This window comes from Anolis carolinensis, chromosome 2 (assembly GCF_035594765.1).
Source record: "Anolis carolinensis isolate JA03-04 chromosome 2, rAnoCar3.1.pri, whole genome shotgun sequence".
NCBI classification, from domain to species: domain Eukaryota; kingdom Metazoa; phylum Chordata; class Lepidosauria; order Squamata; family Dactyloidae; genus Anolis; species Anolis carolinensis.
Window position 1 is genome coordinate 233253843 of NC_085842.1, and position 25269 is coordinate 233279111.

The window sequence follows — 25269 nt, forward strand, 5'->3', positions numbered from 1 at the left end:
TCTTTTTTTAAAATAATAAACTGTGCCCAGCTTTGTTGAATTACTGGGAGCTTCACACCTTGCATTGTCCTGCAGTAATCTATTACTCAGTAAGATGAGATTGTTTTCAATCCCAAATGTTTACAGCCCTCTCCCCGCTCCAATCATTATTGTTCCCTCATACTTACTTGTACAGGTCCCTAGTACACATGGTCTGACCAAAGATGAGAATAGCAAAGGTGGGCAGAATGATGAGTTGATGATGGAAGAAAGTCCGGTGCTTAGAACTTTCCTGCAAATAGCATTTCGTGTCTGGGTTCCCTCACCACAACTCACTGAACACTGGGAACATAATAGTGAATGATTAGGAAAGACACTACATGGGTCAAAGGGAGGTTTGATTCTAGCAACACACACTGTAATATCAATGACCCAAAACCTATTTCAAAAGTTCCACCCAGGTGTTAGGACCAAACATTTACAAGGAACCCAGACTAGACCTAGGATGCAATCTTCAATAAATGTCTTCTAGAAGAAAAGAACAAAAATGTGGCACTTATTCTCATGTTATGAGAAAGGATTGTATCTGAAAACCATTCAGTTTTCAAGGACTTTTCACAATTTTGAACTTATGCTGTACAAAATTTTGTATGGTTGATTTGCAAGGAAAAGACATTTTCCGCAAAATGATTTCCTAACTAAAAATACTATTCCTGTGCAGAAATACTGTTTTCTTCACAGAAATACCATTTCTGATGCAAATCAACCATATGCACATTTTATACAGAATAAGCCCAATTGCAGTATTTTTGGCATAGCAAAGAGCAGGAAATAAACATTTTATGTAGAGATAGTTTGTGCAGAAAATGCTGTTTTCTGTGCAAAATAACCATGTGCAAAGATTCTTGTCTAAGATTGTTCCTTGTTTCAACATTTAAAACATGTTTTTCAACATGGTCATACTTTTAATGTAAGCATCTTTAAGTCTCCTTTGGGAGAGATATAGCGGGGTATTAATAGACATAATAATAATAATAATAATAATAATAATAATAATAATAATAATAATAATAATATTAAATCCAGCATATACATCTCTTTTGCTGTGTCATACTCTGTCTTTGTGTCAATAATAATAATAATAATAATAATAATAATAATAATAATAAATGATTGTGCAAACTTGGTGATAGGTAGAAGCATCCAACCCAGTAGTTCATTCTTACAGTGCTTTGTCTTTCTTTGCTGTGTACTCAGATTGTGGCAAAACTCAAGATCGGATTAAGATGGTTAGAGCCTTGGAATAATTCAAAAATGAGGTTCCCTTTGTATATGTGTGAGCTATCTGATGAGTGGCCAGAGAGACAAACCAATAAAATACATAACATGGTGAACATAATGGAAATCTTTGTGTGTGAACTCACACGAGGTCCTTCAATTTCTGTGGGACTACTTTCCATGAGATTAAGAGTATGATCCATGCATTTTATACAATTAATTAAGTAACACATAAAATATTGATTTCCTGAGTAGTCTGATGACAGACTATCAGAAAGCTCAAAACAATAGTAGTGTGTGTGTGGGGGGGGGGGGGGGGAGAAACTGTCTCCTTTTTATTCAGCAGTAGGCCTTTAATTCCAGGGGCCATAGTAGATAGTATATTTAATATTGTAAATATTAAATGTTACTCTTCAGATCCATATAGGGGTGGTTATGGGCATAGTGAAGGGAGTGTAAGAAAAATAAAATAAAACTCTGGTATGGAAAATTACTTTTAATAAATAAAATATTATGTCAACACATAGAAATGAGGGTTGCATAGATGTAAAAGAAGACAAATTGCCTAAGGAGGGGATAGACAGTTTTTTCAGTCCCAAAATGGGCATATGTCCAAGCAGTAGGTTTCCTTAGACAATCTACCTATTTATCTGAATTGTTATAATAGATAATTACCTATTAGCTAAGCCTTCTCCAAAATACATGCAATACAACTCCCGTATCCATGAGGCAGAGATGGATTCTATTCATACCTCTTTTCATGGTGCACTCTTCTGCATTTCAAGGTATAGTACTGTAGGTACAAATACCAATTTCCAAATAAAACCAATAAATTTGGAGAATCAAACTATGGAAAAGCTACTAAAGCAGTGGTGGACAACTTACAGCCCTCCAGATATTAGATTGCAACCCCCACCCTCCCTAACCATCAGCTATGCTGACTGTGGCTGATAGGAAGCTACGCCCAACAATATCTGGAGAGTACCAACAGTCTTGTTCCAAAGACAGCCCATGCACAATCTTTACCACTTTCCCATACCTGTGTCCAGTCTGAGAGAAGCCATTCAGAAGGGCAGTCTTCATTTTGGCAGGCTTGCTGGGAGACTGGCCTCAAAGTGGAACAGAATGTATCTGGAAGCTCTAGGAAACTTCCATCGGCCATGCGTTGCTTGCAGAGTACTTCCCGCTTTTCGGTGCCACCCCCGCAGGTCTGTGAACACTGGAGAAGAACAACAGCAGCTGCAGGAGCTTAGGGCTTGCTGACATTAGCAACAACACATAGTGCAATAGGCTGACTAAGTCCCACTGGGGTAAATGCACATACTTTGGGATGGCAGCCATTATGTCTAGGCCACTGAGCAAAGAGTGTAAGTTAAACAAGCAGCACAACAGGGGAGCCATCCCTGTGCTTTGTATTTGCTCAGGAAACCTTTAGTTCAATTGGTCCAACTTAGTTTTGTAGTTCAATCTCCCATTTTTAAATAATCTATGCATGTGCTATATACATATACACATAATTCACGGGTAAGCTGCATTCTGGGGCTCCGATTTGCAGCTGAGCAAAATAATTGGTTTGTAAGGTTAATATAATAAACCATTAAGGAACCTCATAGCTTTTTATATTTATGACTCTTGGTGACTGCTGTGTGCACTGCTTCCAAAAATAAAGGAGGAAGGGTTATACAAGTCAATGTAAACATAGAAGATTAATTTATAAAGAATCATAACCCCAATCCGCCTTAATATAAATCTCCTCCTACACACCCCTGCAGGTCGGGAAAGAATTCACTTGACCCACTGTGGCCAGCTCAGGCCTGTCTCCAGGATTACGTTTTAAACTCATGACTCTTTAGAATCATAGAATAGTAGAGTTGGAAGAGACCTCATGGGCCATCCAGTCCAACCCCCTGCCAAGAAGCAGGAAATTGCATTCAAAGCACCCCCGACAGATGGCCATCCAGCCTTTGCTTAAAAGCCTCCAAAGAAGGAGCCTCCACCACAGTCCGGGGCAGAGAGTTCCACTGCCGAACAGCTCTCACAGTGAGGAAGTTCTTCCTGATGTTCAGGTGGAATCTCCTTTCCTGTAGTTTGAAGCCATTGTTCCGTGTCCTAGTCTGCAGGGCAGCAGAAAACAAGCTTGCTCCCTCCTCCCTATGACTTTCCCTCACATATTTGTACATGGCTAACATGTCTCCTCTTAGCCTTCTCTTCTGCAGGCTAAACATGCCCAGTTCTTTAAGCCGCTCCTCATAGGGCTTGTTCTCCAGACCTTTGATCATTTTAGTTGCCCTCCTCTGGACACATTCCAGCTGGTCAACATCGCCCTTCAACTGCGGTGCCCAGAATTGGACACAGTATTCCAGGTGTGGTCTGACCCAGGCAGAATAGAGGGGGAGCATGACTTCCCTGGATCTAGACGCTATACCCCTATTGATGCAGGCCAAAATCCCATTGGCTTTCTTAGCAGCCGCATCACATTGCTGGCTCATGTTTAACTTGTTGTCCACAAGGACTCCAAGATCTTTTTCACATGTACTGCTGTCTAGCCAGGTGTCCTCCATTTTGTCTCTTTGCATTCCATTTTTTCTGCCGAAGTGAAATATCTTGCATTTATCCCTGTTGAACTTCATTTTGTTAGTTTCAGCCCATCTCTCTAGTCTGTTAAGATTTTTAGACTTATGCAAAGGGGACTTGGTTGGTTATATTTGCATATCTGCAAACTCACCACCTTGTCTTCATAACTTGGCCATTGTGGTATGGTGAGTAACATGTATGACCACCATGTGCAGGATTTTAATATTGCCTTCAGTAGAGAAAAATCTGGGTTTGGGATTGTTGTTTTTCCCTACTTTAATTAAAAATGTATAGAGTATCTGCTATTCATCTACAAATCACCAAGGGTGCATCGACACTGTAGAAGTAATGTAGCTGGACAACACTTTAACTGCCAGGACTCAATGCTATGGAACCCTGGTATTTGTTGTTTGACAAGGCATCAGCCAAGCCAAGGCATAGAAGGCCCGGTAAAGCTACAATTCCATCATCCCATAGCATTGAGCCATGGCCAAGCCCATAGTTAGGATTTTGATTTTTTTTTGGGGGGGGGGGGGGCTGAGTCTGAGTGAGAGAGGATCTATCCTAGCAAACCTTTTGTATCATTATCCCAATACCCCCATGCATATGGGATATATTGAGCATGGTGATCAGATCATGATATGAATAAACATAACAGTTTAAATAATACCAGTAAGGCCTTCTCGCAGACCACCCTGAGAATTTGGGGGGGGGGGGGGGATGAAGCCCCTCAAGCCCCCCCCCCCCCCCGGCTACATGCCTGGCCATGGCAGTTAAAAGTGGTGCCAAACTGCATTACTTCTACAGTTCAGATGCACCCCAAGTGCATACACCCTGACATTTCACAAATAAAACAAGAACGGGTAAACTGACAAGTTGCATCAAAGTAGGATCATGTTTGCAAAACGTATTAATGAGAAACAAATACAAGCTAGAGACCAAGTAACAGTTTGTTTGACTGTTCGGGGAGGGCAAGGTTTCTCGTCTCCTTTCCCTCCTGTTGAGTACTTTTGTACTTTGAACTCGACTGAAGTAATCTGAGGACAAATGCAGCAAGTGGGAGGTTGAAAAAGAAATGGAGACATTGAAAGGCAGTTGGGGATATGTAAGAGGAGAGAAAGAAACAAAATACAATGATTATTCCACTTAGGGCAAAAGTATGCACAATACAGAAGGCCTTCGATTACACTCCTCTACATAGTTATCCTTGCCCCTTTCAGGATCCTGCATAACATGGTGGGAAGCAGCACATCATATCCCAATGCCCCCATGATTGCAATTATCATTGTTCATTCATCTCATCCCTTCAACAAGCATGTGGAATAAAACACATCCTACTACTATGATACTACTTCATATGCACATTCGTTGTATATGTGCTAAACATCTATTTAGAAATAGAGAAAAACATCTGCCATTTTCTCTCCTACATGAAGATTTTTTTAAAACCCACTTAAGATATGATAGAATGTGCAAATTTAGTTAATTCTTCAAAAAATAAATGTGAACCTCTCCCCTTTCAAAATGCTTCAGTCCTTCACAAGAGTTTCACCATATTTTTGTAGCTGGTTTAAAATATGGGAAATCGTTAACATTCTCTTTATCAGATGTCAGAACAGTAGGGACTAATCCATGCAGTTACATGCTTTTGTTCAGTCTTAAATGGTTCATTCTTTCTATACATCCTTTCAAAGGCTAACTTTAATTGTCAAAAGTCTGAAATCCAAAGGAGAGCATCAACCACTTCTAAAACAGTGCTTCTCAACCTGTAGGTCCCCAGATGTTTTGGCCTTCAACTCCCAGAAATCCTAACAGCTGGTAAACTGGCTGGGATTTCTGGGAGTTGTAGGCCAAAACAACTGGGGACCCACAGGTTGAGAACCACTGTCCTAAAACATGAAATGGTCCTGTTGGCTCCTAAAGGATGCTAATTTCTTCTTTTCAGAAGGTTGTTTTAGAAAAAAACACTGATAGAAAAGGCTGGTAAGGGGCAAAAATGAAAGAGGCCTTTGAATAAATGTTCCACACCATAATGGGCTATGTAATTTTAACACAGGACTTGAATAAGCCAGCCACAGTCTCTCGTATAAAAATCTCCCACCTTTCATTATAACAACAAAGGTATGAAACAATTTATTAATGCAGCACTTTTTGGCCATTTTCTGAAAAAGCAATGTTTATGGGGGCTTGTAAAAATGAATTCTGATACCTCCTTTCCTTTGGATAGGAGGCAAAGAGAAGAAAATGCCTGAAAACAAGGTAAACATCTTAACAGTTTTTTCCCAAGTAGGCTGCATGTTCAAAATAAATAAAACCTTGAATGTATAAGGATGTCATTTTACTCATTCAAAATGTTTAATATGCCGATGGTTATCAGGAGTATTTCTGCCAAGAACATTAAAGCTTTAGAACAAATATAATTCAGGCCATCTTTCTTTACAAGAACTCAAAAGCCTCGCAGAAGAAGACTGTTAACATTTGTAAGCTGAAATCTTCTATTTGTTTGTGTTAAAAAATACCAGTCGAAACAATGTTCTTGGTGAGATTTACTCCATATTGACTGGTTGATCTGAAGCTTCTTAAATTATGGGTCACGGCCCCACATGGGTCACATAACTGAATGTGGGGGTTGCAAAAAAAATTGCGACAGTAAAAGGTTTCCAATGACTAAAAATAATTTGTGTACCCAGGCACGTAGTGGCTGTTTTAGGCATCTACATGAATCTGAAGCATTTAATAGTGGACTCTGCAACAAATACTTCAGTTGTACTTCATAAAAAGGAAATCAGGCTGCCTTACTCAGCAAGCCTTGCAACTGCCAATTTTGCTTGATGGCTATCCTTTCAGCTTCAGAAAATCTAATTCTAAATTTGGTTCATAAGCCATACTCAACTGAAATCAAAAACTTCAGTCATCTGCTATTAAAAGTTCAAGGAGAATTTGCCGAGTTATGAAGCAAAATAGATTTAAAACTTGAGTTTCCTTAAAAAAAATGCTATAAAAGCATTTTGATTTGGGATTAGGAGAGACTTTCCAACAATTTCTGAAATGGCTCTAAATATACCTCTGCCATTTTGGACCATTTATTGATGCAAAACAGCTTTCTCAACTCTGAAAAACACTGAAGATGCTCTACATCCTGCAGTATCAAATATCCCACCAAGGTTTAACTCTTTATGTAAAAATAAACAAGGACGTTCATCTCATAAGTATACAAATTTTCTTTGATCTTTTATAAATGGTAAAATTAAATGTATATCAAATAATTGTTTTATTATCAGTGAATGTTTTAGTTTCATTCCTAATGTATATACCTATATACTCAGCATAAACCTTCCTTGAGCAAAAAGGGGTCATAACTGGAAAAAGTTTAAGAAGTCCTGGCCTAAATGACTGACTAAGGAGGGCACACATGCAGGCAATGGAGGATGTGCATGTAGGATATGGGCAGAAGAAACCAGAGCAGGAATGTATGGCCTGCTCACATATCCAAATCACTATGCAGTTTTGATATATTTCTTCCTCACACACCCTGAAACATAACTAAAACCTCACTTACCTGTTGCCAATCTGAAAGGTACCAGGATGGGGGACAGTCAAAACGATTGCAGGCTTGTAACATGATGGGTTTGGGTTTGTGACACAACTCATCTGCCAAAATCACTGTCTCGTTTGTTTCTCTTGAAAGGAGATGAGAACAGAAGATGTCCCGGGTCTGCAGTCCGACACCACAAGTGAGGCTGCAGGAGCTCCACTTTCCCACTTCCCACCTGAAGAGAAAGCCAAGCAGAACAACGTTCTGAATACAAACCACACTTATTCCAATTGTTATGTCAGTTCATTTGTGAAAAAATCATGGATTGGATCCAGACAAAGGCTATGATGTAGACACACTTAACTGTAAACAAGTCTTACTGGATTTATTGGGGGCGACATCTGAAGAGAACAAATGTTCATTGCTTTAAATAGAAGCCGCATTCAACGAACCTAGTTTGGATTAACTCCACTTATATAAAAAGCACAAAGCTATCTATGAAGATATATAATGGCTCAACCCTAAGCAGAGAGACAAGAGGCAAGACCAAAAAAAGCAGTTCTGGAAACCCTTTCCAGCTCTTTCACAAAATTTCCTCTACCCACCTAGTAAGGCTCAGAGAATGTTGTCTATGTCTGGATAGGGTATTTTGCTCTTCATTACTGGCAGCTGTTTTGGCTAATATAGGACATATTCTATGATGAATGAACCTTTAATGACATTTCCCATGAAGCTGTCAGAATTAATAGTGACATATCACCTACCCTCTGAGCCTGGCACACCTTAGGTATTTAAGTGTTTAGTGACTTTTTAAAAGGGCAGTTCTTTCTTTATTTTTTTGGAGGTCCATTAGGTGCATAGCTTATTACATCATTTGCCAAGGGTTACCCTTCTAGAGTGAAAGGTTTTCCAGTTACCTGCAACAGCTGTTTCTTCATGTAATAGAGGTCCACCATTTGTATTGGCACTGCACAGCTCAGTGTGGCATAGGGAAGAGGAAATCTTATTTAGAAAGAGTTAGAAAGGTTGGTTTATTGCTAAATTCTCAGGTGTGGAGGGGAAATCCCTCTGATATTTTGAAAGTCTGGTCTTTATAAGTATGTATAGGAATAAAACATTTTGAAGGTGAAAACAGGATGGTGATACTAGACTAAGGGCTTATTTACATTGGGCACTTAATCTGCAATAAGTCTGGAGCAATAATACTCCAGACTGGCCCTGGAGGTGGCTACCTGGCTTTGGGAGCAAGCTTTCGAGAAGTAGTTGTGCAATAAGTTTACTTGAAATCGTGTGATTGACTCTAGATCGGCCTTAGACCTTGTTTTTGGATGCTGTGCCTTAACATTGGATTGTAGTTAAATATGTTTTTATGTATGTTTATTTTAATCTTAATGTAATTTTTTATGTTTTATATTGTAGGCATTATGTAGTGCCATTTGTAAGCTGCCTTGAATCCCCCCAGGGGTTGAGAAAGGTGAGATATAAATACATAAATACATACATACATGCATACATACATACTTTTTGCCTGCTCTACAGCTTACAATAGGGTGGAAGCTACAAGGTACAAGTGGATTGAAACTGCTTCAACCCTCCTGGGCTATTGTCCCACCTTGTCTGTTTCTGTAACTACATCTGGACAGCCACAGAGACGGCCAGGATCTACAGGAGTTTTGGTTTCCTTGATGAACCCTGTATCCAAGGAAAAACTCAAACAAATGTTTTTGCATTGCGCATGCCAGTCTTCTAAATAGGTTCAATCTTCTGATTTTGGCCACACAAATGTGGTATTTTAAATCTTCAAACAGACAAATGAAAGGAGGGCAAAAGGACAAGATGGATCAGGAACAATATGTCTGCCTTTCCCAAACTTTAGCAGTTAAAATATTTTGCAAAAGGGCAAGAAATTATAGTCTCTTTGCTAGCCAAAAGGCTCGCTTCAGATTTTTGTCTCTGTCCTCTTGTTTATTATTGTGAACTGACACCCCCAAAGAACAATGCTACTTGGATTGTGGCCTGGAGCGGCCTCTTTGTTTCTTAAAGTAGTGTCAGACATAGCAGCAGCACAAGAATTGCTGCAGCTCCTTGCTGCTGTTTCCTGAGGAACTTTGGACACGCATGAATCAAATCTTCAGGAGCTGCTGGCTTCTGTCCCACTCATTTAGCCTCAAGGGTAACTGCAGAAAGCAGTAACTACATCCCCAGCTCTGCCACATAATTGTTGGAATGTAATGATGTCTTTTAAGCTCAGATAACTATCCAGAAAGGTTTCATGCAAAAGGCATGAACTGATTCTCATTCAGGCAACAGCCCTCCACAGCTGAAAAACAGGCAACATGTTCAATTTTTTGTTATAGAGAAGGAAAAGGGAGCAAGGAGAGTGTGTGTATATCATCATTATCATCGTCAACCGTATTTATATCTCACCATTCCCTATGTTTGAGACAGATTCAAAATTTGCAAAATACAACATTAAAAAATAGACCGAACAGGAAAAATAAAATAAATTAAAACATAAATTATTAAACAAACACATATGCACTGGCACAACAAATGGAAAAATCCGGTTTGTTGTTTAGGTGGGAAAGGCCTTGCAGAATCAACCATCAAACACCTGTTGAAACAGAAAAGCCTTTTGCTATCCAATGAAAAAAAATGGTAGGAAGGCTGTGAGCCTAATTTCCCTGGGAAGATAGTTCCAGAGAAGGTCCTTTTCCATGTTCCCAATTCGGGTATCTGTGAAGATGGTAGGACAAATCATATAACGCCCACCTGAGTGTTAATGTAATGACAACCTACATTATTATAATCCTTTAAACTTGAAGCAACACTAGAGATGATGGAAGAACCTTGCTGCCGGGTTGCCAGCCTAAATATCAACCCACTTCTCTTCCCTAAGGTCTATTGAAATTTATGCACAAATTGCTGTTATAATACTGTGCCTTTACCACCGGATTCAGGACAATTAACAGAACGCACATATAATATTACATGTACCACTTTTATTATGGCAAGGCAAAGAACAAGACTTCATTTTGGCAGCACCCTCACTTCTTTCACTTTTCAATTCCAGTTTCCAAAGCATGCAAAAAGGGCAAGAGTATGGTCCTTTGGATATTGTTGGTTGCATCTCCCATCATCTCTAACAACCTAGTCAATGATGAGGAATGATAGATGCTACAGTCCAGGAACAGTTGGAGGATCACATGTTTCCCATCATTTCCTGAAAGGAATGTATGTTTTTCTCCCCTTTCTTTTGCATGAAATCACACTTAGTATACTAAATATTGTTACAATTGTTACAAAGTTACAACAAAAGTGGAAGAGCTTTGGCATTGTGTGGACTGGCACATGCTTTCATTTTGCTCCAAGCATATAGATCCATTCCCTGCTTTTTCAAAGTATGGGTAATGTATTTTGAAGGAGGAGACAGACATGCACACAGATGGTTCTTGCTTGTGCTGGAAGTGGATGCTGATTGATTTATGGTCTTTCAATTAAATTGTGTTGATCAGGCTTACAAACATGCTCGCCTCTGGGTTTTTAGGTTGGGAAGTGGGGATCAGTATGTGCAAAAAATGGGAGAGAAGGTCTTTGTGCTGAACACTCCAGAATGAAGTCAGTATGTCTCATGAAGCTTTAGTAATTATCCATGTATAAAAAGCAAACAATGATATATGGCATGATGGATGTTGTGAAGTATGAGAGAAATTATAATTTCCAGAAGATTTGCCCAAAGAAAAATGACCCATTGTGGAAATTCAGGTGTCATATCCTGCTAGGAGCTGGGCAAATAATCTACAATAAATCATCCTAGTTGTCAAGTTGCCATTTTTCTCCTATTTGCAATTGTCCATAAAAAGCTATGCTTTTTTCAAAACTCTTTATTCACTGAGTGGAAGAGCAGTCAAAAACAATGCTAAAGAGCAGGTTTCACTTTTAGCATGAGAATTATTTCATAAAAATCCTTCACTAATTGCAACCGAATACATTTTTAAGAGTTAGACTCCTCACCCCTAGAAATGACATCAAATTTATTTGTCTGTTGTTTTCCTGTGGTGAAACTATGCTCAGAGTGGATTATATCAACATGGTGGATTATATCAACATGGAGGAGTCGGAACATAATCTCACATTCTCCAATGTTTTGCTGATGGTCAAGCAACAACAGACTGGTCAAGTTGGCAAAAGTTATTAGTGAAGAAAAACACAAAGAGAGGGTGCAGCAGTTTGCTTTTTGCTTTGTCTAATATGGAAACACAACCAAGCTTAGCGCTGAACACTGAACAGTACTTCACAGTGGGTACTAGTAAAAGGCTTAGTATGAGTGGCCTGAGGTGTCCTCCCTCTATCTATCTATCTATCTATCTATCTATCTATCTATCTATCTATCTATCTATCTATCTATCTAGGTCCCTCTGTGTTGTAAACTGAAACTTTTAAAGTTTTTTTTCACTTATTCTTCTTCCCATGAATCTTCTCTCTACCTTCCAAGCTAGATTACATCAGCATCCTGAGTACCTTTCCTATCTTAGAGTGGATTTCTTACAATACATCTTAATTTCTCACTCCAAGCCATTGGTGCATTTGCTCCTCAAATCAAAATCTCTAACCTCTTCACATACTCTAGGAAGTGGAAGAGTCCATTTTCTTTTACCCTTGCTAAGTTAACTGAGCATAAACGATCTTTGCATTTTAAACTTTATTTGTAGCAACCGAATTCAGCAGATGACATATGGAGGAAAGTGAGAGGAGGAGGAAAAACTGGGACAACTGAAAAAGCGGGAGGACAGAGGAGTAATCCTTCTTCAAACTGGCACAATGGAGAGTGTGTTGGTTGCATCTCCTAATCAATATTTACAGATAAGAACAATAGTTACAGACATATTGCAACTATTTACATTATTCTAACTAGTGATAGAATAAGGACCTCTTCACACGTGCTGCTGGATAGTAGTGATTCTGGCAGTGCCTGTCCGGGGAAATGGGGAACCTGCTACCCATACCCCACATCACTCAACTCACCCATATCCCCATTCAATGGGAGATAGCATTTGCTACCTGGCTTCCCCACTGATCTGCAGCAACTTGGGAAGCCTCCTGCATTGTTGCCACTGTGGCATGTGCCAGTTCACCTTCTACTCTACAATGGAGTCCTGACAGAAGTTGTAGTGCACCATGGGATGGGAGCCAGTGGGCTCTGTTGTAAAGGAGAAGGTGAACTCGCACATGCCGCCAATTTCACCCTCATCTGATGAGGTCATAAGTATCTCACAATAACAAGGCCCAAGAAAAGAGGAACACACACACACACACACACACACACACACACACACACACGAAGGAAATGCAAATAACAGTAAACTATGAATTTTATCCGAAGTTAAATCTCATCTATACTATGAAAACTTAAGCAGCTGCAAAGAAACAGCAACCTTTTGTTGTTGGAATCAAGAATAAGGGACCTCTTCACATCCATGGAGCTGGCCAGTTCCCATCAGATGATGCTGGCATTACTCCGTGGGTGAAGGTGGGCGGAGCTGGCCCATACCATCGTCATGGCATCATGGGAGGTTTCCCATGTTGCCGTAGAATCTATGGGGGGAAGCTGCGTGCTCCACGTTTCTCCCCATGTGATTTCCCTCACCTGGATCCAGGTGATGAGGGACATGGGGCACCGGATTCCACATCCCCCCCTGCAATGAAGTGGAGCAATACTGGTGGACATGTGACAAGGTCAAAGGACTAGGTATTTCAGAATTCACAGTTGGATGATCTAAAGCTGTGGCTACACCTACTGGATAAATCCAGTTTAAAAGGCACTGATCTTAATGTAGTCCAGGAGTGTCTCTGGAGCCCTTTGACTGTCCACACAGCTGGCTGGTCCAGATCAGGGCCACTCCCTCCCAAAGGCATGCTCACAACGTCGCATTTCTGGTCACATGGCTTGACACCAGAAATAACATCACCGGAAATGTACCAATGTCAGGAAGTCTCTGGCAGGGAGGTGCTTTCTGGTGGTGACACAGCAGATGGTATGTTGGTGGTGTGGACAATGGATGGGACTGGATTCACCCTAATCCCAATGTTGATACATCTGAAACTGTGGAGTCACTTCGGAGTTGGGGTGTTGTGTGGTTTCCATACTCTGGAGTTCATAGGAAACTTTGGAGTATATACCATGTTTGGCTGACCCATAAATGCTTGATGTAGTTGTTCTGCTGAGAATTCACCTGTCATGAACCCCCCCCCCAGCCCCCCAGCAGTTGCAACTTGAGTCCACTTTATTTTAGCAGTATAGGCAAGGTGTAAATCAGTCCCAAAACAGTGTAAACTGTTTAATACCGAGTCCATCTATCCCAGTAATTCCCAACATTTGGGTCTCCAGGTGTTTTGGACTTCAACGCCCAGAAATCCCAGCCAGCTTACCAGCTGTTAGGAACTGTGGGAGTGGAAGTCCAAAACACCTGGAGGCCCAAAGGTTGAGAACCACTGATCTAGCCCAATATTGTCTTTATGGAATAGTGAAAGATGTTCAAAATTTTGCAAGGATTCACACTATTCTCCAGTCTAGTCTAAGGATTAAATTTGGAACTTTTTACATAAATAGGATGTGCTTACCACTGAACTATGGTCCTTCCCAAAGTAATGAGTATCACAATATTCAAATTCAAGGATCAAATTCAGTACCATTTTAACAGAAGTCCACTACAATGAGATTTCCTCTCTCCTTTTCTCTCTTACTGCATTATCCAAAATCCTGCTCTGGACTGTTTCCCAGTAATCAAGTGTAGACATTGATGTGGTGGGACTGCAGTGGTAGAAGGCAAAGAATGCTGCTTCCAATTCTAGTACATCAAACCTTTCTCGATTGTTCCACCGATATGTGCCCAGTGACAGAACGGAATAAAATCCTACCCAAGTTCCAGGAGTAACGCAACAGGAGATTTCAAGTCAATCTCTGACTGATGGTTGCTTGCCTAACTGTTCTTCTTACCACATTCCTCAGTGGGCTGTTTACATGCTTTGCAATGTAACTGCTGGCCAAATGGATTGGCCTTCATTTGACTACAGACCTCTGCTCTCATGACTCTTTAGCCTGCCCACTACAAGTTCTCACAATAGGATATTCCCATTGAATAAGGCTGTGTTGATATACACATCCCATGAGTTTTCATTTCTCATACTCTCACTGAATACAGTTCTTATGGCCAGAATCTAAGAAACATTTAAGTACATTTGTGGATGTATTCCACTGGGATTCTTGAACATTTCCCTTTAAATGGCAGATTAACTTTCCATATCTCAAACTACTTCTGCTATTTCCTCTCTCGGTTCTGCAGCCATCACTGCTTCTTCTGTATTAAGCTATAGGGGAAATATTTTTCTTACAGGAAAATACAGTTATGATATAGGATAATTTAAGGTATTTTGGGTGGACCAGTTGTTCATAGGCGAAATAATTAGGTTTGCAAAAGCCCTGTTCCTTATGGAGAAGAAGTGCTACAAATGGTTTGCATCTCTGTTTAGATTTATCAATATAACTGAATCATTTTCTCTCTCTCAAGGACTTGCTACAGTGAAGAACCATACTTCAAAATTTAGCAATGTACTTGTTATTACATCTCATACCCTTCAGCATTTAACAGATGACAAAACCAGGACATGCGTGGGCAGGCATCATTTGTGTGGTGAAGATGGCAACATTATTAAGGAGAAAAAAAAAATACAAGCTAGGAGAGGCTGCAACCGTTTGCATTTGCTTGAGACTACTGGGATAGATAACACCCTTTTCTTTTTTTTCTTCCTGCTGTTGAGCTCCATAAAAACCACCACTGCATTTTGAACTTGATTTGCTGAAATTGAAGTAAGCTGAAGACAAATGAGGAAAATGGGTGGAAGAGAAAGAAACCAGGAGATTTTAAAATTTGCTGGAAAAATGGGATGGCCATGGATTGATTGAAACTGTCTTTGCTAAACTGATACAATTGGAAGGTATGATATTTCAAATAATTTAACATATTTACTGTTAGGGAAGCATGACTAGGATTGCAGCCTAACTTGTACAGAAATCACAGAGTGTATGCACAAGACTAAGTCTTTATATTTTAATAGTTAATAGCTTAGAACAGCCATTAGAGAGTCAGTGGTTTTCAAATAGGTAAAGAATTACTAAATTTGCTGCCACAGAATTTAAACATTTATTTCTTGTTAATATTTATAGTGCTTCAAAGAATTAAACCTTATGAAAAGTTAATTAGACCCAACAACTTTTTCCTCCTCAAATTCCAGCATCCATAATGCATTGCATATGGCAAATTATTTTGGGGAGGAGGGGTTTAAATGTTTCACAGAAGCGTGGCTATAGAAGAATTTTTTTGAATGGGTATGTTTTGATAATAAATGGTATTATGGAGTTCCAGCTTGCTTTTACTGCCTGTTTTATACATTAACTAAGTTATTTTTGCAAATTTGGAAAATGTTTTATAATTCTCCCCATAATTTCTACTCCCAACACAGTCCAAAATACTCATATATATAGTGACTTGTATTTTTGCAAAACCTTCTGCAAATGGAAATATTTGAATTTTTAAAACAGAGGAAAGTATGGGGAGTAGGAGAGGAAAGGTGGTCTTAACAGTCAATTGTCAAGTTCCTTGAATATTTTAAGGGAAGAGCTTTTTACGAAAAGGTCTAAAAGTTTGGTAACAGAAGGGAAAACAATGAAATTGTTCCAATTATAGTGTGGTTAAAGCACATAAAACTGATGCAAGATTGTTTATTTATTAGTATTACTACAATAAACATTTCTCCTACTTTGAGGGAATGTGGTCAGTTGAGCATCCTACTGTTTAATTTCAGACATCTGCAAATCTAGTAATGTATTGCTCAGCAGTTGTGCATGGGAAACATATTATTAGTATGAAACAATCACATTATATTGGCTCACCAAAAAATGGAAAACACAACAGAGAAGGAACTTGTTAAAAGACTGAAAGCCACACTTTCTGTTGGTTTCTTATTACATCAGCTATGTTTTTGTTCATGCTATCCATATGAAACTTAGGACCTCATCACATTAGGTGATAGTCCGTTTCTGAGCTTGTTTGCATACAAATCTCAATGGGTCCCATCAAATGACGTCTGTCCCCTTTCGTCGTCAACCGTCCTCAAGAAAATGTAATAATCAGTCAGTTTTCATACTCCTTTTCATACTTTAGTATCTTTTGCTTGCTTGAAATTGAGTCAACCCTAATTCTGATATAGCGGGGCCCAGTGGTACTGTGCTGCCAATGGAACTACCTCTGGCAGCAGAATCAGGAAGGGAGGCAGTTCATTTCCCTTCTGCAATTGCCCATCACTTTCCAAAACCTACTTCAGAGGGCTGGGACATTTTCCAAATCAGGCTTTTGGATGGTGTGGAAGACTATGGGGAAATGAGGAGGAAAACCCAATTGCACTAGCGGAGATCTATGCAATGGGATTGGATTTAGGTTATTATGCCAATTTTGCAGGCTAATTTGCCTTTTAAAAAGACTTTGAATGATAATACATAAATGCTGTGGCAGTTAAGTAACAACGTACACATATGCTTCCATTGATTTGGGGATCCAGAGAGTTATTTTAAGTGTTAACTTCTTACAAAAAATTGCAATGATACCCATGACTTCAAATGTTTATTTTTTCTTATTCTTACAATTCTGGGCTAACCTCACAAGCTCGGGGACTATGGCTTTATAAACTTGATTTTTCAGCCTTACCAGCTTGGCAACAGATCAGATCCATTCCACATAGCAGAGTTAGGTATGCTGAGCTATCTTTCTTTTCTTTTCTTTCTTTCTCTCACTCTTCCAACAGCTGCTGACTCCCAACTCTGGACCCATGAAAAAAGATGTCTGAATTACAGTTCTGCACCAGTAAACATTCAAACAAATCAAAGACTTGTGTGAAAAGGTATGGCATAAAGAGCAACTATCTGCATAGTGAAGAGTAGCAACATCACACTGGCAACGAAATTCCGTGTAGTTAAAGCAATGGTATTCCCTGTAGTTACCTATGGATGCGAGAGCTGGACCATAAGGAAGGCTGAACTAAGGAAGATAATGCTTTGGAACTGTGGTGTTGGAGGAAAATTCTGAGAGTGACTTGGACCGCAAGAAGATCCAACCAATCCATACTCCAGGAAATAAAGCCCAACTGCTCACTGGAGGGAAGGATATTAGAAGCAAAGATGAAGTACTTTGGCCACATAATGAGAAGACAGGAAAGCTTGGAGAAGAGAATGATGCTGGGGGAAAGGAAGGGAAAAGGAAGCGGGGACAACCAAAGGCAAGATGAATGGATGTTATACTTGAAGTGACTGGCTTGACCTTGAAGGAGCTGGGGGTGGCCCCGTAGATAGGGAGCTCTGGTGTGATCCATAAGGTCACAAATAGTCGGAAGCTACTGAACGAATAAACAACAACAAATCTGCATTTTGTTTTATGCTCTAATTGGTATCAATCCAAATTTTACAGCTCTATATGAATCAAAAAGGTGCAGAGGAACTTTTAAATAAACAGCGCCGAAAGAGCATGGGGAAGAGGAGGGGATTTTTTTTCAAAAGCATGAAAAGAAAGGGATCCAGTATTACCCAAAATAAGACTGATGGTAAATATCGAACTATCACCTCCAGGATCAGAGCTCCTCTTTGCTTGAATGAATATTTAGAAAAGGCTTAAAATTTAACCTGTAAAATGTGCACAGATTATAGACACATGCTAGACAGTATTTTGTACGAGGCTCCGAAGAATTATTTTTGACAGTGAATGAAGTGTGCTGCTGTCAGACAGCCTGCTCTGCAACTGTATTTGAAGACATACAAAAAGCAATCAACTGTTGTTAGAACAAAGAATTGTTATAGAGTAAGGGCCTTTCCAGATGATGTCTTGATGCAAGCTGGATGCAGATCTGGTAAGCAACAGTACAGATGTTGCTCTTCTAGCAAATATCCTTTTCTTTTCTTGAGAGAATTGCCATTTTCTGGAACTTGGCTCTCTAATATAAAGCTTAGGAAAATTGCCATCATCACTGTCCCATATTGTACATTTCCACATAGTATTTCAGATGCAAACCCCAAAAATGTTACTTTTACGAAAAGCGGAAATATGAATACTGGTTCCATTTACATCAGACCTTTCCTCCAATAAGCTCATGGCAGTTTTTTCTCTCATTTTATCATTGCAACAACCCCATGAGATTGGCCACAATCCTATGAGATTGGATGGAGACTGAGAGACTAGAAGAATTATTCCCTAGCTGTTTTGGACTTCATCTCCCAGAAGCCCCAGACAACTTGACAAACAGTCAAGAATTCTGAGAGCTGAAGTCCAAAACTTATGGAATGCCAAAGTTTTGGAAACACTGGAGTAGAACCTACATTTTTAGTCCCAGGACAACACTTCTAATTGTTATCCACACTGATTCTCCTAAACAATTCAGACTCAACTAAATTAAACATACATCTTAGATATAAGTCTGACCCAAATCTGTGTATTTCCTTTGGGCTCAGAGTTTTAGCCTGTCATCTTTTTGCCAACACATTTAACATGACTCACTAGGGTTACTGCAGATAATGAACACAAACAGTTTGTGTTCAGTCATGTGTCTAAAATGAATACATGTCAATCTAATGCTCTTCACAAATTGACAGATGGAAAGGAAGTGGCTCACACTGCATAATATTCATAGCAAGCAAACAGCTTCCAGGGTAGTCTCTCAGCATTGAACCTTAAGCCTTAAAATGTTAATTTATTTATGGGCTGCCCTGTCCCTGGAGACTAGGGCCAAATTATGGCAATCATTTCTGAACTAGCCAATATTTTTCTCCCCAAAGGTCTCACAATTTAAATACATACCATTCTGCAACACAGACAGAATATTTTTATACTTAGTAGCTGTAAAACTGTCTGTCACTCTCAGATTTCAAACAGAAGCTTCCTTTGGAAGCTTGAGGGTTTTTTGCAGGGACTCAGGAGGGGAAGCACCTGTATACACTTCATCTAGGATTCTGCCTCCCACATGGTCACAGTCATGGTAGATCACTTAAGTCTGAGCATGCGGGAAAATAGGTTAACTACCGGAGGCTGCTTTGGTCTCCTGGCTCCAGCTAGCACTCCAGTTTTGGATGCGTAGATATATATGAACAATCAGTAAGCGCAATGAAACTATCAGCATTTGCTGTCCGATATAGTCTCTGTTTTGCAAAGATCTTGGAAAAGTTCCTTCCAGAGGAGCCAAATACAAGTCTTTAACTAACATGGATCCATTGCATAAATGGGACTTAATTCAATACTTTCAAGTTCCATTGGGAGCCCCCGGTGGCACAGAGGATTAAACTGCTGAGCTGCTGAACTTGCTGACTGAAAGGTCAGCAGTTTGAATCCAGGAGCGGGGTGAGCTCCCGGTATGAGCCCCAACCTCTGCCAACCTAGCAGTTCAAAAACACGCAAATGCGAATAGATCAATAAGTAACGCTCTGGCGGGAAGGTAACGGCACTCCATGCAGTCATGGCAGCCAAATGACCTTGGAGTCGTCTACGGACAACACCAGCTCTTCGGCTTAGAAATGGAGATGAGCACCAATCCCCTGAGTCAGACACAACTAGACTTAATGTCAGGGGAAAACCTTTACTTACTAACTTCCATTGATTCAATGGGTCAATTTTAATTGATTAACAATTAGATCTCACTATAGGGCTATGAATTCCAGGAACTTTCCAGAAAACATGGCTGGTGAGTTTGGGGAATTGTACACCAAACAAGGAACTTTTCCAAATTCTGTTCTTCTGTGCTTAAGGTAGGGGAATAATTCTGAAGCTGATGAAGAGGTCATACGTAAGAACTTAATAAGTTAAAAACCTCTTTCATTATTATTTCCCTATAATAATGCATTATCTTCTCAGTTTGTGATTACCAAAAACTGGCTTGGAACCTTTTGAAAAGGATCTTCCCAACTGAGACCATTTCACTTACTCATATCAATGACCCAACATCATTGATCTTTGAAGAATAAAAAAGCAATCAGCCTGTTTTGAGACAGAATGTGACAAACGACTAGATAAAGAACACAATAAAAACCATACTTGGAAGTATGGAAACCAAGGGACCATTTCTGAGCCTATGGCATGATTAAAGGTTTGTGTGGTACCTAAAACAAGATCCTACATTAAAACAAGTAAGGAAGGCTCATATGATGTTTCCACAGACTTTGCTAAAAAGCACTGTGCGCCTGTCTACACGGACAAAAAAATATTGTACTCATCTCATTATTGGTTATTATTATGACATGTGATGTTTGCGATGATTCCCTTCCATACCAGTTCTTGCTACCATTCTGCTGCCTGCAAACTGAAGGAGATGAAACATTGCTACTGTGCCAGCACTGGAGACTCTGAAAGTTGTAGAAACTCCCATAAGCCATTTTTTGTGCCGTGTTTTCTGCATCCAGCATGGAAAGATTAAACCTTCTAACATAAAGGAATCATTGTTTGCAGTAAGGTTATGCATTCGTAAGACCATATAGGACAGCTTGCAGAATACTAAAAACCAGAGTGAAACGAATAAAGACCATCACTGTTTCAGGATATCCCTGGTCTTTGAGACTAAATTTATTATTGGCTTGGTTTGCAAAAGTGTCTCCCCCACTTTTGCAGCACTGGCAGGGGGAAAAAACATTTCCTTTTGTATTTAAAAGAATAAATTCTTTCTGCCAAGAGGGTAAATTTATACTCAGGGAAACTGAGACTGTATTTAAATAGGAAACAAAGAATAAGAGGTAGAGGTACAATATATGGAAGGGAGACAAGCTTCCAAATATTTGAAAATATTAGGTGGCAGCAAGTATTAGGTTCTCATTAGAAGGGGCATTAGGAAACAGAGACAGATTGAAGCAAGGTGCTGGGACAAGAAAAAAACCCATCCATTCCAAGAAAAGTAAAATGAAGGAAAATTGGTCACTCTATAAGTTCTCAGGTTGGTTTTCAAACTCATAAATGCAACCGTACCGCCGGTCATAAAGGGGGAAAAGGGTGGGATGCACTAAGTTGAAAGGCTTTCTCCAGCTTTGACAGCACAAAGTTCATCACTAGATAGAGAGGGAGAGAAAAAATGATATCTGGGCACAATGATAATTGATGGAACTCAATGATCTGATGCCTTTTGATGTAGGAAAAATATGGAGTGCCTAGAAACCATTTCTAAAAAATTATTTACAGATGTGCTCCATCATTTGGGGGAATGTATTTGGATAGGAATTTTGCATGCTGTGAAGAATAAAAACACCTAGAGGTACAAATCTGTGTAATACAGGAGCAGGGGTGTTTAAAAGGTAGCAGCTGCCAAGTTTTCTGGTTCCCTGAGATGGGAAGAGAAGTGCCACTAGCACCCACATCTCCTACTCCTACTCATAGGTCTGGATATAAAAAAATGTGTGTAATGAAGCCCAAAGAGCATTTCTGTGAGTGGGTGATTTTACTAGGAGGTTCAGTAGGGGCTACTTGACCCTCTTCTTTCTCGACATTGTTCTTGTTCTAAACCACCTTCTGAAGCTCAACCACTCAATTTAAAGACACATACTCAGAAGCATGCTATGAGGGGAAAAGAAGCATTTGAAGGATGACTGAGGACAAGGAAATAACTAGGCACAGTCATCAAGACTAACCTGTACCCAAGCATAATGATATTAGGCAGCGTGGTGCAATTATCTGAGCACTGGACTATAACTCTGCAGACCAATCCCTGCTTGGCCCTGGAAACCTTGAGCAATTCTCAGCTTTAGTGAAAGGCAAAGGTAAACCTCCTCTGATCAGATGTTGCCCAGAAAACCTCGGAAACCACTTGAAGAACTACAACAACAGCAACAATATACCTCTGATACTCCTAATACAAGGGAAGTATGGAAAGGGCTCATATTCTTGAATAATCTTTAAAGAAAATATTGTAGGATTTGGCTCCTTGAGTGCTTTCACTCAGGACACTTAAATTACCTTTTTGTTAAATTGGTCTATGAGGAGAACATAAAACCTGCAATGAGAAGAATACACACTGAGCTTGATTTGGCTCCAGGATATACAACTAGGATGACTGGAGTTTATTTTTACAAGTCTCTTTCCAAAGGCAGCCCCTCCAGCTGCCCACTCTCACCTGGGGTTAGTGGACGGAGAAGGTTGCAGAGTAGGGGAAAAGGGAGGACATTTGCATGTTAGATCAAGGTAGCTTCTGGGAGCAAATCTCTTCCATTCATGGAAGGAAAATTCTGGATTCAAAATGGTCTCTTTTTCTTCTACAAAGCAATATGCATAGCACATACAATAAAAAATAAGGGGAAGAAGGCTGCTGTCTGGAGCCACTACTGAAATATACCTTTAAATCAGTGGTTCACAACCTGTGGGTCCCCATGTGTTTTGGCCTACAACTCCCAGAAATCTCAACCAGTTTACCAGCTGTTAGGATATCTGGGAATTGAAGGCCAAAACATCTGGGGAACCACAGGTTGAGAACCACTGCTTTAAATAATCACACACAGTTTCAGGGCCACAACAGTGGCATATTTATTTATTCAACATGGGATTTACTTGGGCGCTTACTGGAAGTTTTGAAAATGTGAACAGCTGGAGCGAGTAGGATCCAGTCCGATCCACTATCCACCCCTCCAACTGACAAACTGCTGAGTCTCCACCAACAAGCCGCTCCCTGTCAGAGGCTTGTTGCAGTGTTGCTTCTGGTGATGTTACCCTAGACATCTGATGAGAAATGCAAAAGTGCAATTCTAGTCACAAGGAGCTGCTTGTTGTTGTTGGCAGCCTTAATGCACCCTCTGACCAGGTGTTGCTTTAAGATATATAAATATATACCTTAAAATGAGTCTCTCCTTGTATGTATCTATGTGCCTGTTGACTTATGGTGACCCCATGAATTTCAAGTGGTTTCACTTAGGCAAGGAATACTCAGAGGTGTTTCTGTCAGTTTCTTCATCTGAAATATAGCTCAAAACAGCTGGTTTTTGTAAATGGTTTTACATCCAAGTATTTCCCAAAGCTGACCCTGCTTAGCTTCCATGATTATGATGATGATGTTTATTTATACGTCGCTTTTTCTCTCCACAAAGGAGATTCAAAGCAGCTTATAATAAAAAGCATTTCAATACAATTTAAAATCTAGAAATATAGAAATATTAAAATAGTATTAAACATCAATGATATTATTTAAAAACAGTTAAAATCCTTAAAACTGATTAAAAATGTATTCAAAGCTAAAACCAGATTACACAGGATCTGGTGCCTTTATGGTGTTTAGGCCCCCAAGTCTGCACTATGCATCCCCCCCCCCAAAAAAACAGAAAGATCTATCCTCTAATAATAATAATAATAATAATAATAATAATAATAATAATAATAATACAACTTTATTTATAACCCACATCTATCTTCCCGAGGGGACTCGGAGCAGTTCACATGGGGACAAAGCCCAAGAATCAAACAGATGAAAGCAAAACACTACCTCAAAATACTCAAGAACTGCGAGAAGGAATGTTCACCACATTACTATCAACCAACTAATTCACCCCCCTCCGTATGTCTCTTACCCTGACACCCTATAAACTTTCACTCACTACCCTTCCCTACCTTTCCCCCCTCCCCACTTATTTCTCCTTCTTTTCTCCTTTTTCTTTATCTTTTCTTTTTTAAAATTATGTATTAAAAAAGTTTTCAATAAAAATGATTACAAAAACAAAAACGAAAAACAAAACACATCCTGCAAATCCTTGCTTTATCTACAGTAAATGTATTTTTCATTGGCTAACTCTCATAGTAGCCATTTGATAAATATTATTATGATGACACAAATTTTTAATTAATTTGATAATTATTACTATAAGGAAGGCTTCCATGCTGGGAGAGATGCAGGTAAAGAAATGAACAAACAAATTAATTAATTTAAAAATTGATAAATGGTTAGTCAAAATTTTGGTTAAATTTCTACTATATTGCCATATTTCTATTGATAAATGAGAGACAAGAGGAGACAAGCCAGAAACCGTGTTCAGTAGGCACAAGCAATAATACAGAAAAATAGGAATCCATCTCCCCTGATAACAAATCAGCCTCATAATGGGGTAGGTCAGGTGTTTACGGCACAGGCATTGACCTTGCTAGGAGTTTGGAGATTTATCTCCCTTGTCCGGGAACCATCAAACTGCTGCTGCAGACCCTTTCTCCCAGTTCTCAGAAGAATCATAAAGTTTGAGAAAGAGTTGTGTACAGAGGAGTGGGGTGTTTGAGCTATTCCTGGAATTTCATGAGCTTTTCCCCCAGTGTGTCTGTTCTCTACTATTTAGCTGTTTGCACAGGAATAAAAGTTCAACTTTGAAAGTATGTTAAGAACAAAGTTACAGAATAGAGTTGCTTGTTCCTCTTTCTTCCTTCTCCTGCTACACCTACACATCTCAGATCTTTTAAACACATGCTAACCCAACTGTAGGAGAGATATAAAAATTATAATTCATAACATCCACCATGGTAGTCTTCCATACTCCTGGTAGTACTTGTTGACTTGCATAAATTCATTCATACATTCTTCAGGAATGGCAACTATGCTAAGTAGACAGCAAGAGCCTCTTTAAGTTAGAACATTGCTTATGATGCTTATAGAACTAACTGATCCACCAAATTAAATGGGGGTTTAAAAAGTTATATCTCCAGTTAGGTTCTGAACACTAGGTAATAATGACATGCCTGAAGTATTTACACTTGGTTAATAATTACATATTCGAAGTACTATTTACACCTGGCATATTGATTTGATGAACCACTGGAAAGGATAAAATGTGGAACGAAATTCACTTTCTACCAGTCAATGATTTT

General features: G+C 39.4%; 1 protein-coding gene across 2 annotated transcripts in view; it reads right to left on the bottom strand.

The window, feature by feature from the left end:
* adamtsl1 (ADAMTS like 1) overlaps positions 1-25269 on the bottom strand; it is a 671866-nt gene that overhangs the window by 86045 nt on the left and 560552 nt on the right. For both annotated transcript variants that reach the window (XM_062971884.1, XM_008103489.3), the window contains 3 exons: positions 7391-7601; positions 2297-2476; positions 168-321 (listed from right to left, as the gene is read on the bottom strand). In XM_062971884.1, the coding sequence (XP_062827954.1) occupies positions 168-321; positions 2297-2476; positions 7391-7601 (545 nt within the window). The remainder of the gene's footprint in view (positions 1-167; positions 322-2296; positions 2477-7390; positions 7602-25269) is intronic.